The following is a 17,230-nucleotide window of genomic DNA, read 5'->3' on the forward strand; positions in this document are numbered from 1 at the left end:
TTCTTCAACGCGGCACAGTAACGGGACTCAAGTTGGTCAAGATTAGAATTCTGTGGACTTCCTCGCCTGCGGAATAGCTAGCAAGGCCCGAATGACCTCGCTGAGCGGAAAATTGAGTCCATAAAACCACCCTACCGACAGGACGACAGGCTGGCAAGTCGTTGGTTTTCTCTCTATGGCGCACCTATGAACGAGCACTCTTCCAGCCAGCTCTGAATCAGGCAGTTGACCGAAGAGGGATAGGATGCCTGCGAAGAGCTCATCGTGAAGCGACAGTCGCAGGGTGCCGTTGAAGCAGTCGTGATGGCAGAAGTGGTCCAATTGAAGGAAGGCGCTGAAGGCGCGGCGGCTCGATGCGTCACACACGGCGGGCCACCTGTCTAGTAAGCATAGATACATGCGCATCTCAGTGCGCCATTTCCCGATTGGTCCTCCTCATTTCACGCGTCATATCGAGTCTGGTATGGCCACAGCCTTGGGCAATCGAGGTCCAGGTGATTACTGGCAGCTAAGGCGGCCGTTGTTGACGGTCGCAAAGCGGTCTGTGGTGGGGGGAAATGGTCAAAGTCAGCGAAAGTGCCTCCGCGCGATGCCATTGCGGATCGTTGCACAAAGAGGTCAACCTACCGGCGGAGATGACGCTCGGGTAAGACCTTCCATCACGGGCATAGCAGTAGTTGACGCCGATAATGGGCCCATCCCTGAGGTATGGGAGGCTACAAGAAGCCTGGAAGTTTCCGCTGCAAGTTTGAGATGAGAAGGTCAGCCATGGTTATCTTGTGCCCCTTGAGAGAAAGGGGGGTCTCTGGCGTTGTTGGAACGCAGAGGGCGTACGCCCAGGCGTTGCAAGAAGCAATGTAAAGCAGCATCTATGGCCTGGCCTGCACGTGGCAAGTCACGGTCACGATGCTGACGATAGGTAAAGGGCACACTTACTCGCGGCTGTGAACCAGGGCGCCATTGTCGTTGGCGAGGCACCGGTTGAGGTCGATGCTCTCGTCGCGAATAAGGCCGTCGTCGGCGCGGCATTTCGCATACAGGATAGTGCCGGACCCTATCGACCAGCCATAGCAGTAGTCGCGCAAATAGCGCTTCTGGATGTTGGCGTCGCCCGCGGCGATGGGGTTCGCGCTGGCCAGGGCCGCAGCGAAGGCGACGACGGTGGTGAGTTGGACAAGCATCTTGGCTGCGGGCACGGTTTGGCAATCTGTCGATGGCTGAAGCACGCTCGCCATATTTTCACAACAAGAGCGGCATTGGTGCTACCTATTTATGCGCGTCGTGTCGAAGAGTTTCGCAGGGCGACAAACTCAATGCCAGTACAGTATCAGTAATTGTTCCGCCACCCGTGCCTGAGAAGTCCGAGCCTCTTCCGTCTTTGGAAAGAAGTCTGCGAAATCCAGCAGCCTACGTGGGCCACCGCCGAGCTGGCCCTATCGTACTGGCCTACCGTGTTGTCATGGAAATCAGACACAGGTAATCTTTCCAGAACAGTGGCCTCGACTAGATGGCAGAGTGGATCGTGTTCCGCAGCGGTGAGCACGGTCGCTCCTCATACCTTGTCCACAATCGAAATCGTCCGCTGTCTGATCGTGCATGGTAATTTTCGTGCCCCACATCTTGACTGAGAAAGAGATGGCGCAGTATTTGCAGAGGCGCGCAACGGCCAAGAATTGAGTAACGGCGATCATAAGGATCTTCTTCATCACTAGTAGAAGGCCACCGCCGAGGCAGACATCATCAGGGGAGAAAGCCATGGCCTCCCTGTCGTAGTCGCGATGGAATTGACCACCTGCAATCATGAGGCGAGGCATTTTCTTGGGGAGAGAATTACCTCGTCAGGTAATAATACCAGATCGAATCGACTCGAGCAGTGTTCCACGGCAAGATCCGTGATAGACCCTCTTTTCTTTCTATTCCTGGCTTGAAAATCCACTGCCAGGAAAGGACCAGCGAACTAAGCCCTGCGCGAAGGAACGTGTGGGTTCCTGATTGATTACGTGGGTCGTTCACCGTGCGTGTCAAAACGCCTTCGCCTGAGCGGCGAGGAAGACCGGATCGGCGCTGAGAGAAATACACCGCTGTATTGCACTGTGCAAGGCTACAAACCCCACCTGGCTCTTGCGCTAGCTCAGTTCTATCAAACTCGAGTTCCAGCACAAACTGGGCGGGGAGCCCTCTCTACTCCACATGAGCACTGGATGCTGGTCCTTGTCCGACTCTCGTGTATTTGGAGTTGCCTTGTTCGACGTCGTCCTTCATGTCCGATGATGCGCCCCCGTCGTTGTTGTGAACATTGGCGTGCTCCCGCTTCAGCCTGGCGAACGTCTTCTCGGCCTCCCAGTTCCAGATCTTGTCCGAGGAGAAGAGGAGATCAATCTCCTCGAGCGTCCGCTGGTTCGTCTCGGGATACAGAGCCCACACCATGGGGATGGTGATGGCGTTGCAGGCGGCGAATATGTACAGAGTCTTTTCGCCAATGTGGCCGAACATGATGGGACACAGGAGCGTGAGCCACCCGTTGCCGATGGACCAGCCCACGACGCCCCATGCGTTCCCCTTGGCCCGGACCTCGAGCGGGAAGATCTCGGCCGGGTACAGCCACGGCACGGTGAGCCAGGTCGCGCCAAAGACAAAAGTGAAGATGAAGACCATCGCGACCGCAGCGGTGCCGTAACTGGCGGCCTGCCCGGAATTGCCATTGGCCGTGGCCACCTGCCCGAGATACGAGAACGCCCCAGCGAGAGCCATGGCAATGCCCTGGCCCACGGAACCCCAGTACAATGTCCAGCGGCGTCCGATCCTGTCCAGAGTGAACACACAGATCAGGGTCGAGAACATGTAGAAGATGTTGTTGAGTCCCGCGATCCACTGGCGCTTTCCGGGATCCATGCCGGCGATGCCAAATATGGTGGGGGCGTAGATGGTGACGCCCGCTATGCCGATCCATTCCTGCATGATCTGGAGCCAGATGACCAGCTGGACGCGGCGGCCTGTATGGAGCTCGCCTGAGCCGATGCCAAACAGCATATGAATGTAGCTCGAGTTACGCAGGTTGGCGCGCTCCAGCTCACAGGACGAAACGATACCGCTAAACTCAACCTCGGCACCCTGGCGCTCCTCCCCCGTGTCACCTCGGAGTCGGCCAAGGATGTATCGGGCTTCCTCCTTCCTTCCGACCTTGATCAGCCATCGAGGTGATTCCGGAAGTAGCAGGACGCCGCCCATGAGCCCGATGAGCATGGGGATCTGGAACGCGATAGGGAACCGCCAGATGAAAGACGAGGTGCCGTCGCCGTAGAACGAGCATCCGTACTCGAGCCAGTAGGCAATGACGACGCCGAGAATGTTGAGGGTGAACTCGATGGCGATGAACTGCCCGCGGGACTTGTGCTCGGCCGTCTCGGTGGCCCAGACCGGGACAATGGCGTTCAGGATCCCGGTGCCCCAGCCGTTGACGAGACGGGCGCAGATCATCCACGAGGCGTTCATGGCGGAGCACTGCAGGCACGCACCGACCACCGCGACCGCGGCGCCAGCGAAGATGGTCCTGATGCGTCCGTACCTGTCACCCAGGCTTCCTCCGACAAGACATCCTACGAGTGTCCCGAGATAGTAGACGGAGACGATTCCACCCTGGAGCAGGTCGTTGGTCACCACGACGGCCCCGTCCGGGCCTCGATGGCCGAAACCCATGAGCGTGTAGTAGTCGTAGGCGGTGTTGACACCGCCCATCATTCCTTGGTCATAACCGAAGAAGAGAATGGAGAGACCGGCAATGCAGTTGGTGCTTTTGTCGTGATGCGTGCGGGTCAGCTTCTATTCGCGACAAAGTGATAAAAGTGGGAGGCAGGTGTTTGTCAACACTCACGCTATCAGCAGACTTCGCTTTTCAAGTCGATGAACGACGTTCCACGGGTGGATCTTGTCCATGTTGAAGCCTCTCGAGCGTAAGCTGCAGGAACGATCCGTGGCGTGTAGCGCGTGGCACAGTGAGCTTCGGCTGCTTGGGAAAGAACTCGACGCAAAGTCATGCCGGTGAAGAGCGGAGCTGGCAGCAGATGAAATAATATAGGAAAGAAAATGTCCGAGAACCGGAGAGAAGACAGGAAAGCTTGTCAGTGGGACGCAAGCGGACCGGCGAGGCGGGGAACTTCCGGGGCTCCCACATGATTACACATGTCACCTTGTAGAAACCACGCGAGTGAAGGTCGTGATTCGTTGCGGGGTCTCCAGAGTCAAGCGCGCAAACCAGGACGTTGATGGTGGAGAAAAGGATCCAGTTATGGGAGCTTGTTGATAGAAGGACCAATGGGACGACTAGAAAAACGTTCCCGGTCTGCCACGATGCGTTCCCGTCAGCTCGATGACGTACGGGGTGGACACCATTATTCCGCCTCCCCGCTGGCGCTCGTGTCGCGGCACTCGGCCCACTCTAATGTCACTTGGTGCGAAGCAGGATAGTGCACCCGTGCCTGGTTGAATGGCGAGCAGTAGGCAAGCAGATTTGGTATACCAACGTTGCGGCCGAAGTCTAGGGTAGAACTCAGCAGCCGATCCTATTGAAGCCTAATTACCGTCTCTTTCAGCCCGGAAAAGAAATCCTCCCTGAAATCCATAGACACCCCCATCCTGGTAAACTGTGGAATCTCCTCGTTTTGGGGGTTGCTAGCAGGCATCAAGAGTAGCATTGCTCGGTCGCTGATTTCCAGGCAGGTGACCACCGAAGGGTTCATTTGGATGCCTTCCACACTATCGAGATAGTCAAGCTGGGCCACCAGCTCCTTCATCCGTGGCTGGTATGCGACGATAGTGCCGGTATCACCATTGATGCTGTGCACCTCCTGATCCAGCCAATCGTGAAATGTAAAGGTGTCAGTCTGGCCCTGGGAGTAACTAGGCGTTATCGCTGTACGCACTGTCACAGAGGACCACGATACTACCCTTGAAGAACTAGAGCAGAGCGGCCTGATGCGTCCTCTGATCGTGAGGCTCTTGATCTGACTGCCACGCGAGACCGATACGACCGCGTCTTCTCCCCCCGGTGCCAGATCTTTGTCCGTATGCAACACCTCAAACCGAGATCGCTGGCTGCCAGTCGTGTTCCGGCTCATGCGCACAGGTGTAGGTATCGGGAGGGACGCCCACGACCACGAAGGGCACTCGTGCATCTTGGGGCGGTCCGGATGCCTCTGCACCGCGCTCTGAACAGTCCAGGCCAGGCCCTGCGCGATGTTGTCGTACCACAGACCAGCCATGTACAAGTCCTGGGGCTTGCGTGCCTGGTACCGCGCAGCCACACCAGACAGGGCCAGGAACCGGTCCTCCGTCTTGGTCAGGTTCCGGGCAGAGTACGACTCGACAATGTCCATCCACTGCCTGTCAAGGGCGTGTCCCGAGCGCGTCGCCTGCAGGAAACTCTGCGCGGGCTGCATCGCCCCAGCCGGAGTCCGCTGCTGAGCAGCCGCCGCGGCCGAGGCCGTGAGAATGTCCTCCCCTTCAGCATGCTGTGCCTGGCAGCACGACCAGAACACGCCGCTGGGTCCGCAGTACACCGTCCGTGGCGAGAGCAGCTCCTCCTGCATCGTCCAGCCCCTCGTGGACCAGAACGCAAGACTCTTGACCTGCACAAAGGGCGAGCTCCGGACGGCGAGCCGCCAGCTCTGCAGGTACGACGGCTCCGTCGGGTACCGCCACGCCTCCCGGGGTGCGAAAAGCCCGGCGTCGGCGCTGTCCACTGCCACCGCGCAGATGGTGAAGAACGCGTTCGAGTAAACCTCGTGCATGCGCGCCGCCTCGCGGTGCCAGTCCCTCGGGGAGTCCTGGACGATGCACAGCGAGTCAATCCAGATGTATTCGACTCCTGAGCGCGCGGTGAACATGATGGCATCCCGGATCGTGGGCGGCAGGTCGCCGGCGGGGAATGGGCGTGCCTGGCGTTGCTGGAGATTGCCCACCACCGTGTTTGAAGTCCTCCCCTGGCCCCAGCAGTAGCTCAGCGCGACGTAGCGAACCCCCTCGTGGAGACAGTCGTTGCTCACCAGGTGGACGGACAGTCCGTCGGGGCTGATTTGCAACAGCCGGGTCGGTGCGTTGTTGGACCAGGCCAGGTTCCTGCATTCGACGTGTTTCTCGTAGCACTCTGCAGCCCATCGGCGGACTTGGTAATAGACTACATCTGCGTCAGATATGACAGGCAGTCTCGGTGGCTCAGGGGCACTGCTTGGGACAGCAACCCGCCGTCGTTGTGGATTGCCCGTCATGTAGGCGAACCGCTGTAACGAGCCCAGCTGTAGCTCTTGGGCGGCTTCGTATCCTCGGCCCTGCAGTGACAGCTCTATGTTGGCTGTGCTGCGGTAGTCAAAGGTTGGCCGGGTTGGGTCGCCAAGGATGATCGTTAGAAGAGGCGCACTGGCAAAGTGCTGACCGGCGCCTGATAGCACCGCGAACAGTGGGCGACTGGCTGAACCCGCAGGTGCCGTCTTGCTGCCGGACCACAAGGCATAGATGTCGCTGGTGGCTGGCTGCTGAAGAATGAGCGCTCTGCGGAGCACGCGGCACGACACACATCGCCTGGCACAGCCGTCCAGTTCTGCGAAGCTGTGGTGGAAGAGCTGCGGTGCTGAGCTAGCCTGGGGGCCCGGGCGTGCTGATCGGTTCGCCGGATTCGTCCAGTATGAGATGAGAGCTTCGATATTCCTGCAACCAAGACACTTGTCGCAGCCTTGGAGGTCTCGCTCGATCGTGGTGAGCTGCCTGGCTGCGACCGGCTGGCCATGGGGGTGAGATTGGGAGTTGCCCATGGTGGACAGTCACAGCATAGACAACACTGCCCTTTCCCGCTCCTCAAAAAAATGGTGGTTACAGACGAGCGAGTGCACCTAGCATCCTTCGCCACGTTTTTCACGCTTGTTGCTCCCAAAGCCCTGGGTGTGATCGGGATACTGACCTTGAGATAAAATGAGCAAACACGCGCGTCCATGTCACCGCACCAAGCCGTCTCAAGACGTTCTGCCATCACGTGCATGGGTCTCTCAGGCTGCGGGCTAGAACCTGCTGACAGCCCTGCTGCGCCCACACGGTCTGCCTATCACCCTGACACATTCTGCCTGGCAGAGACGGAGAATTGCCTCCTGTCCCACCCGAGGCAGGGGTCTTCGCCACGAACCCAGCCCCTACACGCGGGCCGCAGGAAGCTAGCCTCCCGAGCTGCCTGCCAAATTTAAACGATGATAATCTCGATTGACCAGGGGGACCCTGGTCGATCGAGTATGCAGCCCATCTCACGTCTTCTAGGAACAATCGTGGCTCATTGTGTCATTAGACGAAACTTTACCGTGCTTCAAGATGGCCCAATTTCGGTTCTGGTGGAAGTGCTCGCAATGGCTGCCGCTTCTACCCATGATCGTCTTCGCAATCTCCTGCGTCGTCACCACTCTCAAGTCAGTGTCCGCCCACGACCGCGCTAAAGGTATATCGCTTTTTGCGGGAACAGCATTTGTAAGTACTGGGTCCGGACGACTGCCTGCACTCCGGTGCTGGAGATGTACGGTGCTAATCTAAGCCCATTATCCAGGGAGCCTTTGGGACCGTCTTCACCATCGCAATCAACGTGGCGTCCTCTAGGGTCGACTGGGTCGTGGTGTCCACGCCCGAGAGGAGATCCTTTCGACTGCGCAAGACTATCGGCTGGGTCTCTGTGTCCTTCAGAATCATCGCCGTGTGCGTCTTCATCGCGCTCGCTGCTATATATGCCCTCCCCTCCATTAATGCCCTCGTGCCATGTGCACTTGGCTTTGTCGCTGCGTGAGTCTCCTTTCTTGGTGTTGAGGAAATTGGGGGAAAAATTCGGGAGACTGATATATCTTGTGTACCAGGGCGGCCACTACCGTAGCGTTGGGGTTCAGCCTTGCCAAAATGTATGGGCCGGACCGTGGAGACGAGCAGAGACGAGACCAGGTCGCGCAGGGGCAACAGCTGGGCGGTTACCAACAGCCGCAGCAATGGGGTGGCTTCCACTCATTTGGGGGACAGCCACAATATGGGTGGCAGCCGCCGGTAGATCAGCAGCAGTATCAGCATCCACAGTTCCAGCAGCAACAGCAGTCACAGATGCCATGGGCAGCACCGCAACAATGGGGGAACCAGCAGTATGGGGAGCAGAGTAGTAGTCTCTTGCCTCCACCAGCATATGCGGGCGCAGGGGAGAATCGCTCCTCCTGAAAACAAGACGTTCATGATGAATCCGATCAGTTGATAATTATACAAATATCATCGTGATGCAATTATGTAGCTTTGGCCACATTAATGCACAGACGGGAACGTCACAAAAGCGCGACTGACGTTCCAGATCATTTATTTGTACAAGACAGGCAGAGGGGTTTGAAGCAACGGCGATTCCTTGTCCTGTGATACAGGGCTTTGGATCATCGACAACATGCTTTGCTGTCGTCGATTGTGCAGTCACTAGTGACTTGCCACTAGGAACCTTTTGTTCTTTCCTTCGCAAGAATTGTTCACACATGTACGTGAGCGTTAGTACTTGTATGATTGACTTTTTCACAAGCCTTGCTCGAAGCTCCGAAAAAACCTCCCTTCTCGATTATGCATTTTATCTGTGCCCTGGCAGCTCCCACGAGCTGCTCCTGAGCGTCAGAAGTCGAGCCGGGCAGATCATTCAGAAGATAAATATTTAGGCCGAGGCGGAAGGAGCTTGAAATCCGTAGTCGCCCCGCGGGTCGACTGGCGACTGGCGACACCTAACGCCCTCAGGTGCAGGCGGCAAAGACAGTTGTTGGAGCACCAACAATGTAATTTGTGACGGACGTCGTGGCCGCAAAATAGGTAGAGGTCGTTAGGATAGTCGTCGTCGAGGTTGTCGTCGCCTGTGCGACATTGGTGACGGTGTCGGTCTCTGTCTGGGTGTTTGTCTGCGTTGTCGTCCTCGTGTTGGTCACCGTGGCGGTAGTGCTTGCGGTTGTGGTGACAGTCTGGAAGGCAGTGGCGATGGCCATTGCAGTCAGCGTCTGAGTGCCTGTCGAGGTGACTGTGGCTATACGCGTCGTCGTTGTGGTCAGAGCCAGGACCGCCAGGGCCGCGCTGGTAGACGTTTTGCACGGGGGAGTCGTAGGCGCAGGGAGGTCCAAGCAGTCGCATAGATTGTCAACAAAGGCCCGTAGCCCTTGACGGGGAAGACGAAGAGCCTCGGCCCATAGCTGCGCGTTCGAGCTGGGGTCCGGGCCAGCAGTCCGCCTGCAGGCCGGCGTGATGGTGACGGTGCTGACAGCGCGATTGGCGACTACGACAACAGAACCGGTGAAAAGTCTGCAAGAGCCTCACAGTCGCGTCAGTCTTTTTTCAGTGCGTGTAACTGGGGGAAAGGATGTTCATCGCATGAACTGACATGATGACCCCCTGAGTGTAGGTCGAGCCACCAATAATTCCCGTGGTCAGCCCGGTGTAGATTGCAAGCGCAGTGCGACTACGGAGAATTGCAGCAGGTCAGCGGCGCGTGAAGTAACCATGGCGCGTGATCACACGCTGGGGGCACGAATGGAGACTGACACGACAGTTCTTGTGGTCGAGGTGCTGGCGGTGCTAACAATCGTTGTCGTGGACGTCGTGGCCGTGGTGGCCGTCACAGTCGCGAACTGTGTGACGATGACCTCGGAGGTCTCGACCGCAGTGGCCTGAGCGGTCTCGGTCTGGGTGATGATGGTTGTTTCCGTAATTGTGACCTGCGCTGTCAGCGTAGCGCTGGCTACTGCCGTTTCGATAGCAACGACTGTCGCAAGTTGATTAACTGTGGCAGTAGAGACGGTTATACAGGTCGGCGTGGGAATGGCCGGGCGCGTCCGCACGCAGTAGGACACGAGAGGAGCAAACGTCGACAAGCACAGAAACTTCTTGTACGGGTCCCGGCTGCAGCTTGCCGCATGGGGTTGGGCCTGGACTGCCGGCACGAGCAACCCGGCAACAGCGGCGAGGGCGATGTTGACGTGCATATCGTATCGAAAGAACGTACTGCAATGAACCGAAAGTCAAGAGAATCGGGATACGAAGTAGAGACCACCCGGGCAAAGAGAGGGAGAAGTCAAGATGTCCGGGTCTCCTCGACTGGGCACTTAGCAGCTTATACATTGCCATGTCCTTCGCCACACCTTCCTGGCTACCCGGACTGCTGCAAGCCCGTCGGATCACAGTCCCTAGTGTCCAGGCGACGCGCGCAAACTGAAAACGCTCAGATCTAGATCTAAGCACTAAAATAAACTTAGTTCTCTAATGCACGTGGAAAGGACGGCGGGTAGGAAGCAGTTCCTCCTCATCAAGAGCAGCATTTCTAGACTCGCGGCGTGCATGGTGGCTTGGCGCTTGGGCGCGAGATCTGCGCCTATCGTCGCTATGGGAGGGCCCGTGCCCATAGATGCATAGAGCGGTGTTCCGGCGTTGGTGCCGCTAATAGCTCCAGCTCTCCAGAAGTGAGCTAGTCCCACAAATCTTCCAAAAGAATCGGGCTATACCGCATCCTTTTCCTATCCAGGTTTTCGACCAAGCGATCCCGTGTAGCCCATAGCCGGCCAGCCAAGGAAAATCGAAGTGGCGCTTGGTGCTCTAGAGATGTTCCCATCAGCAGCATTGGTAGCGTAGCGCCACCAAAGTAGTACGAGGCCTAGAAGATACAAATTAGATTTCTTTATGGGTGGAAAGAGAGGATATGCACAAACAGTTCTACCGGGAGGTGCACGGAGAGAGTTCCGCAGAACTGAGTCGGAGGTGCCCAAGATTCCGGCTGGAGACTGAACGATACGTGGTGCCCTTCTGCGAGACAATGTTTCATGCTTTTCGAAATCGGCAGGACCAAGAAGAGCGTCGAAGAATTAAGTGACACAGTCACATGGGACTGTCCGTCGAGATTGTGGACCCCACGCAGCTGTTACCGCCTGCACTAAAGCTCATCTACCAGCACCTCGACCATCCCTAGTCTTGAACCCCATGTGCTTGTCTAACTGACTAAAGTAATACTTGTGCAATTTTATAAACATAGTCATAGAATGCGACTGGGTCACGGGAAAATGCTGTAATGCGAGTCCAGAATTGAAATCGACATGGGGTTGCGAAGACTAAGGAGAGTCGAAGTGCTGTAGGGTGAACTTACCCGGTGGGCTAACACGGCCCAGCCGCCTACCCTGCCTCCCGGTGCGCTCTAGGTGCGGATGCTCAGGAGCCAAGAGCCAGATCTTGTGGCGTAAACATTTCTGATTCCTAGACACTGCATTTCGTGTTCGTCCTGTGATACATCGGTTGCATCCCAATTCTCCACATTCCAAGCTTCTGTTCAACAGAGCAGGTCCTCGCATGACTCCGTGCTATTGAAATCCATCCCTCCCTCCCTCCCTCTTCCTCGCCGTCTTCCGCCTCTGTGGTCAGCTTGATAAAATCCACATTGGATGAGACCAAGGAATGGTACCGTGTCTCGAGCGAGCTCTTAGGAGTCCACTGGGTTCCAATGGTTCGCCAAAGTGTGGTGGCATTCTGCGGCAACAAACTATGTGGAAATCGAGGACGACACTACAGCTTTCTCAGCGCCGGTATTTCGCGGAGTCCCACTCAGTGCCACGAAGTCGGTTTGGTGACAGGCGTTGCAATGTCGAAATCTAGGAACCCTGAAGCGCAGAGACGAGCGATAGCGTTCCAGCTATTGGCAATCATAACACACAATACCACCAAGCTCCATGCCTTCACGGACCGTGTTGAAGTAGAGCTAAAATTCCATGGACCAGACTCTGCAGTGACCATCAGACCTTCACCACTTCTACATTGAGATCCTCTGGCCAGACCGGCGCATCCACGCCGTTTCCCCGAGTGCCCACATCGTACTTGAGCTCGACCGTCCCGCCTGTGAAATCGGCAATCGGCCTGGGCAGGACGAACGTGACTCCTCCTCCTTCTCCTCCCTCGCCGCACGCAGCCGCCTTACGCTGCTCGAAGAACTGCGGCTTGAATAGCACCGCCCCGTCCGCGTGGTGCATGATGGGCATAAGCTTGGGGAACATGTGCTGCATGTTCTCGTAGTGGTGCAAGACAAAGTTGTCGTGGCGCTGCCACAAGTCTTGCCACACAGCGGCCGGGTACTCGCCGACAGATTCGGCGAGCCAGGTAGAATAGTAGTTCAGAGCGGTCTGGAGCATGGGAGAGGAGAAATTGGAATGGGAATACGTCAGCCACTTGATAATACACGCGATTCCCATCGTGAGTGACGGTCATGGGCCTCCCTGGGGTGGAACTTACGTCGACGCCGTACGAGCCACCTTTCTCTGCACGAAGGATCAGCGCGTGCAGAATGCCTACGCAGCCTATGATTCCCGTGCTGTTTATTGATGCCGCATGTGGTTAGCTGCTCATACTTTCCGTCCTTTGAGCCAAAAGCACATCGACGGCAATGTAGCATGGACTCACCAGAAATCAGAATTAGGAAATACCGGAGTCACGGGCTCGTCCAGACCCATGGCGCGCCCGAAGCCCATGGATATGCCGCAGCACATGTCGCTGATCTGCTGCCACCCGCTACGGTGCATCCATGGGCCGTGCCACCCGTAGCAGTTCTCCCGCGCGTAGACAATTCCTCTCCCGCGGATCCGGGCGGCGGCCAGCACCGCGTCGCGCCCGAACCCGCGCCGGTCCATGGCTCCCGGCCTGTAGCCGTCCACGACAACGTCGGCCTCCCGGATGAGCGCCCACAGCTTCTCGCAGTCGCCCGGCACGTCGAGGTCCAAATGGCAGCTCCACTTGCCCCAGCTCAAGTCGTGATGGACGGCCGAGAGGTCGGCCAGGTTCGGGCTGGTGACTCGCATGACCGAGGCGCCCATCTCGGCGAGCGCGCGCGTCATTGATGGTCCCGCAATGACACGGGTCAGGTCGACGACCTTGAGGCCCGCGAGGGGCCGGGTTGCGGAGGACGGGCGGGACGGTTGCTCTGGCCACCAGGCCGCCGGCAAGTGCGTGCCTTCGCCGCCGTCACTGCCATAGTCAAAGTGGCTGAGCTCATACAGGCCAGCCTTGTGGTTGGCCCGGCCAGACTCGGAGGCGAAGTATTCTTCCATGGAGAGGCCCACGCAGCCCGCCTGCCGGTGCTTCTCGTTCATCAGCTCATCGAGCTCGCCTGATTCATGCTGCAGGACCTTTTCCTGGATGCGACCGACGCAGGTGTCAAAGTCTGTGGCCGAGTCGTCCCTGATGGGCAAGCCCAGAGCGGCCAGGGAGGCATCCGGGTTCAAGCTGCCGTGCAGGTGGAAGAACCTGCCGTCCTTGGTCCGGTAGATGCTGGTCGTCAGACCCCGGTACAAACTTGTGCTGTCGTGCTTGTCATAGTTGGGAATGATGCGGTGGTTGCGGGGATCGAGAGGGCTGAAGGGCGTGGGTTTGCCGTCTTGCCCGATCACCTGCGCGACGATGGGGCTCATGAAGAAGAGGCTCGCATGGTCCCTGATATCAAGATGAGGCGTCAATCTGAGAGGGAAAGACACCCAATTTCCCCGCGACACCATACTACAGCACACAGACAATGATGATAATAACACGCGGGAGGGAAGGTAAAAACGGGCGGCTCGTACGTGTCAATGATGACCTCGCCAGCATCGACGCCATACTTCTTGCGCACAAGAAGCGAAAGCACCGAAGCTTCGTAGGCCTTGAGAGCGGCCGCACTCTCGGCAAACCGCCAGTTGACGGGGACGCTGGGCTGGTCGTTTCCCTTGAACCTGACGGACTGGGCCGCGATCTCGGCGGCGCCTCCGGGGACATTGTGCGCAACCCTCGGGTTGCCAAAAATGCCTTCGTGAAGCACCCGGTGGGCCTCGGCAGGCACCGAATATGTCTCTGCCATTTTGCAGCGGCGTGTTATAGTTTGGAGGCTTCAGATCTGGCCGGCTGGTGTGTGAGAACTCGACTTGAAGCCCATTTTGATGAGCCGATGGCGGCAGTACCTCGCCCTCAATTTACTCAATTCTGCTCAAGCTGCCCCGCACGGGCTTTCGGTTTCGCGGGCGTATCACAACGAGGGGCCGCCGCTCACTGGTCGGAGGGCATAGTGTGTGAAGAAAGCGGGAGGAGGTAGCCTATCACGCCACATCGAATCAAGTACCATCTTTGAGGGGCATGACATGCCAGTCTTGCTGGCTTGTACCTGACCAGCCCAGAACAAGGTCGACCTATTAGCACAGGGCCTGCAACATTTTGGGATATTCTACCGCAGCAAAACTCAGATAGGTCCACGGCTGCTTGGCCGATTCCTCGGCAAGATTCCTGCCGTCTTTGCCTGGTGTCGAACCCCGCTGCGCACGAGAGGATGTGCGTTGGGGCGAGCGCTTCTTGCCGTCAACAGCCACGTATTTGTTTCCGGAAATTCCCGTTCATCAGCTCTGCAGTGGGTAGATCAAACCACATTTTCCAGACTTAAGTGCCAACAGACTTCCAAGGTACGGGCTCCCACGTGCTTGGAGTATATGTTCCATCTCTTGCGGCTCTCTTGTTCTATCATCAGCGGCCAGCCCTAGAGTCCTCGGATGACGCGGCATCTATCTTGACGAGCCCGTATGGACGCGGGAGAAGTGGGTATGATGTCCTCAAAGCCATGGGGAGATCCAGCGTAAGTGATCATTTCCACTTCCGCGCCCTGCCTTGCCAGCGCCGTCCCAAACGCCAGGCCCTCGTCCAGGAAAAGATCGCAGCCCCCAATTTGCAGCAGCGTCGGGGGCATTCCACCTAGCTCTGCCACCCGAGCTGTCACAGCCGGTATCATGCCGCTCTTCACCTCGGGTGCTGCGCCGCCCAGCACGGCGTCCCAGGCTGTGATGTTGTCCTCTGGCTTCCACGTGTACCCGGACGTGTCGATGCTCAGGTCTCTGCCCGTGCGGTCATCCAGCATGGGGCACACCAGGATCAACTTGGCTATCTCAAGCCCTTGCGTGACTGCGTGCAGGGCGAGCGCGGCGGCAATACAACCGCCAGCGCTGTCGCCCATGAGGGCAATGCGTTTCGGATCGACGCCGAAATCGGCAGCGTGAGCATGCACCCAGACCAGGGCGGCCCAGGCGTCCTCGTGCGGCACGGGGTACGGATTCTCAGGCGCCAGGCGGTACTCGACGTCGAAGATGGGCACGCCCGTCTCCAGCACGTGGCGGCGGACTCCCGAGTCCAGGAAATGCGCCGAGCCAAAGATGAATCCGCCACCGTGGACGTTCACGATGCCTGCCGTGAGAGGCTGGCCGGGCTCGGCATCCTTGAGGGCGTAGTGGAGGACTGGGACTTTGTGCCCGTCGTCTGGCCTTGGGACGAGATGAGTCCGAAGTGTGATTCGCTCGTCTAGCTCTGGCGAAGCAGCCTTCCTTGCTTTGTCGATGGCCGCCATCATTGGATCCATGGCTTGGCGTCTTGCCATCGCGTCCCCCACGGGGAGCGGGGGGTGTTTCGACATGCCCTCGAGCATTGCCGCAAACTCGGGCCTTAGCTTTGTTGGCATGATTGCTGTGGGCGTCGGCAGTTGCTTTTTGTAGCCTGACGCTTGACGTGTGAGAGATTCCAGGGACAATGGTGCTGAGGAGCGGATCAATCTGGACAGAACTTGTCGAGTGTCGAGGGGCAAGTAATGGATCCCACGGGGATTTGAGATGCTATGCGGGAAACAAAAGCCGTGAATCTTGTCCAGCCACAAACTCCCCCGCGAGGCAGCCGGGCGATGGTAGGAATGTTGACGAAGGACACCAGCCGAGCCGACCCGAGGCCAAGTTTCGCCGGGCTGTCTTCACCTTATTGGCTGAACGCAATGGAAGTAGCTTAGCCTCAGCCTAATGCTGTAAGCCAACTGCGTGAAAGTGGTCCCTGGGTCTCTGGGGCCCCAGTGCTACCCCCGCAAACTTGAACGCTGCAGACGCGTCCTGGCTAAAGCGTACCTGATGGCTTGTCCTTGGCCCACGATGATTGTAACAGCCTCCGTGTAATCTGGTAGAGCCCTTGTCGTGACGGCTTCTGCAGAAATAACCGGAATGCATGCTACGGGCATTTCTTCTCGTCTCCTATATTTAGTCCGTTTCCTCATTGGGCGGATTATCATTACCATGAGCTCTGGCTTGCCATTGTCCTGCCGATACATCGAAGTACGTGACTAAGCTAATGGTGCTTCCCTGGAGCATACAAATGGTGCTCCGGAGCGTACCCTGCACCATTCTCTAATTCCCCTCTTTGTCTGTAAGCAACTACACAAGTAGCCTCGTCGCATCCTTAGTTCGAAGCTTTACGGACATGAGGTCCCCAATCGTCAAACACCTCTAATTGGTTCTGGCCATTTTTCCATAAAAGTTTGCTAGTGGCCCTCTTGTCGACCTTGTGCTTGTTGAAAACGACCAATGTTGTATAATGAATTTTGCATACGTTGCTGGAACACCTCGGCATATTTTGTATTTCATGTTCATGATGTCGACATCTGCATATTCTCATTTCTTGCATTCTCCAATGAGTCTTGACCCTTTTCTGGGCGATTACAATAGAAAAGGCAAAAAGAAATACATATTAAACCCCATGAGTAAAACATCTCCCTGAATACTCATAGCCCGGGCAGAATGCCATAGTAGATGTCAGACTTGCTGGCCACAGTATTCATCGAAGTGCCCGGCCAGAGGGACCGGCAAATGACATTGCAGTCAATGTGTCCCTGCGATTTCTCCGGCCGGGTGGCCTCCTTGCCGTCAAAAAAGTACTTGTCGCGGCTGGGACCGGGCCACACAAACTCGTAGCAGAATCGGCTGCTTTCGCCTTCACCGCAGATCCGTGTCTCGAAGTAGTAAAAGATGTCGAGCGAGCACAGAGACGGGCTGGACAAGGGAGCCTGGCAGCGCCTGTGGGCATTGAAGCACTTCTGGAGCCGCCCGTTGCAGTACGAAATAGCAATGTTGTAGTTGTCCTGGCCCGCGCCATCGCATTTGCAGATGTCGCGCTGCAGAGTGTCTCCTCCGTTAGCGCTGGTGATCCCGGCCAGGAGGGCGGCAGAGAGGGCGGCCGCAGAGAAGTGCATGATTGAGTTCCCAAGATCCTGAAGGCAGGGAGACGAGATGGTTATTTTGTAGGGGTTAGGTATGATTACATTTTGTATGGCCACGAGCAGCTTTAGCATCATGTCTTCATGGCTTGGAAGCGTCCTTATATAGCTGAAGGCCAGGCCAGACTTGACATTACGCCC

The 17,230-nt window shown here is 57.2% G+C and overlaps 8 protein-coding genes across 8 annotated transcripts; 1 reads left to right on the forward strand and 7 right to left on the reverse strand.

Annotated features, from left to right (window-relative positions):
* Positions 1–498: 498 nt before the first annotated feature.
* On the reverse strand, positions 499–1,181 carry B0I36DRAFT_366667 (uncharacterized protein; the record flags this gene model as incomplete). Its single annotated transcript, XM_046159336.1, has 3 exons — positions 499–542; positions 628–740; positions 937–1,181. 3 exons carry the CDS (start codon positions 1,179–1,181, stop codon positions 499–501), a joined length of 402 nt encoding a protein of 133 aa, XP_046008300.1.
* A 1,000-nt stretch (positions 1,182–2,181) lies between these two features.
* B0I36DRAFT_250947 (sugar transporter STL1) lies at positions 2,182–3,933 on the reverse strand (the record flags this gene model as incomplete). Its single annotated transcript, XM_046150576.1, has 2 exons — positions 2,182–3,790; positions 3,872–3,933. The coding sequence occupies 2 exons, from the start codon at positions 3,931–3,933 to the stop codon at positions 2,182–2,184; spliced, it is 1,671 nt and encodes a 556-aa protein (XP_046008301.1).
* Positions 3,934–4,529: 596 nt separating this feature from the next.
* On the reverse strand, positions 4,530–5,391 carry B0I36DRAFT_332003 (uncharacterized protein). The gene has a single exon (XM_046155053.1). It carries the CDS (start codon positions 5,370–5,372, stop codon positions 4,560–4,562), a length of 813 nt encoding a protein of 270 aa, XP_046008302.1. The 5' UTR covers positions 5,373–5,391; the 3' UTR covers positions 4,530–4,559.
* A 1,956-nt stretch (positions 5,392–7,347) lies between these two features.
* B0I36DRAFT_366670 (uncharacterized protein) lies at positions 7,348–8,223 on the forward strand (the record flags this gene model as incomplete). Its single annotated transcript, XM_046159337.1, has 3 exons — positions 7,348–7,500; positions 7,577–7,806; positions 7,878–8,223. 3 exons carry the CDS (start codon positions 7,348–7,350, stop codon positions 8,221–8,223), a joined length of 729 nt encoding a protein of 242 aa, XP_046008303.1.
* Positions 8,224–8,768: 545 nt separating this feature from the next.
* Positions 8,769–10,004, reverse strand: B0I36DRAFT_366671 (uncharacterized protein; the record flags this gene model as incomplete). Its single annotated transcript, XM_046159338.1, has 3 exons — positions 8,769–9,324; positions 9,404–9,481; positions 9,565–10,004. 3 exons carry the CDS (start codon positions 10,002–10,004, stop codon positions 8,769–8,771), a joined length of 1,074 nt encoding a protein of 357 aa, XP_046008304.1.
* Positions 10,005–11,735: 1,731 nt separating this feature from the next.
* B0I36DRAFT_295432 (CoA-transferase family III domain-containing protein) lies at positions 11,736–13,882 on the reverse strand (the record flags this gene model as incomplete). The annotated part of the gene is made up of 4 exons (XM_046151855.1): positions 11,736–12,179; positions 12,289–12,367; positions 12,457–13,482; positions 13,611–13,882. The coding sequence occupies 4 exons, from the start codon at positions 13,880–13,882 to the stop codon at positions 11,796–11,798; spliced, it is 1,761 nt and encodes a 586-aa protein (XP_046008305.1). The 3' UTR covers positions 11,736–11,795.
* A 603-nt stretch (positions 13,883–14,485) lies between these two features.
* Positions 14,486–16,057, reverse strand: B0I36DRAFT_416367 (Alpha/Beta hydrolase protein; the record flags this gene model as incomplete). The annotated part of the gene is made up of 2 exons (XM_046162074.1): positions 14,486–15,668; positions 15,948–16,057. The coding sequence occupies 2 exons, from the start codon at positions 16,055–16,057 to the stop codon at positions 14,549–14,551; spliced, it is 1,230 nt and encodes a 409-aa protein (XP_046008306.1). The 3' UTR covers positions 14,486–14,548.
* Positions 16,058–16,597: 540 nt separating this feature from the next.
* On the reverse strand, positions 16,598–17,065 carry B0I36DRAFT_352956 (uncharacterized protein; the record flags this gene model as incomplete). Its single annotated transcript, XM_046157170.1, has 1 exon — positions 16,598–17,065. The coding sequence occupies one exon, from the start codon at positions 17,063–17,065 to the stop codon at positions 16,598–16,600; it is 468 nt and encodes a 155-aa protein (XP_046008307.1).
* Between the last annotated feature and the right edge of the window lie 165 nt (positions 17,066–17,230).

Source organism: Microdochium trichocladiopsis (genome assembly GCF_020744255.1).
Source record: "Microdochium trichocladiopsis strain MPI-CAGE-CH-0230 chromosome Unknown B0I36scaffold_9, whole genome shotgun sequence".
NCBI classification, from domain to species: Eukaryota; Fungi; Ascomycota; class Sordariomycetes; order Xylariales; family Microdochiaceae; genus Microdochium; species Microdochium trichocladiopsis.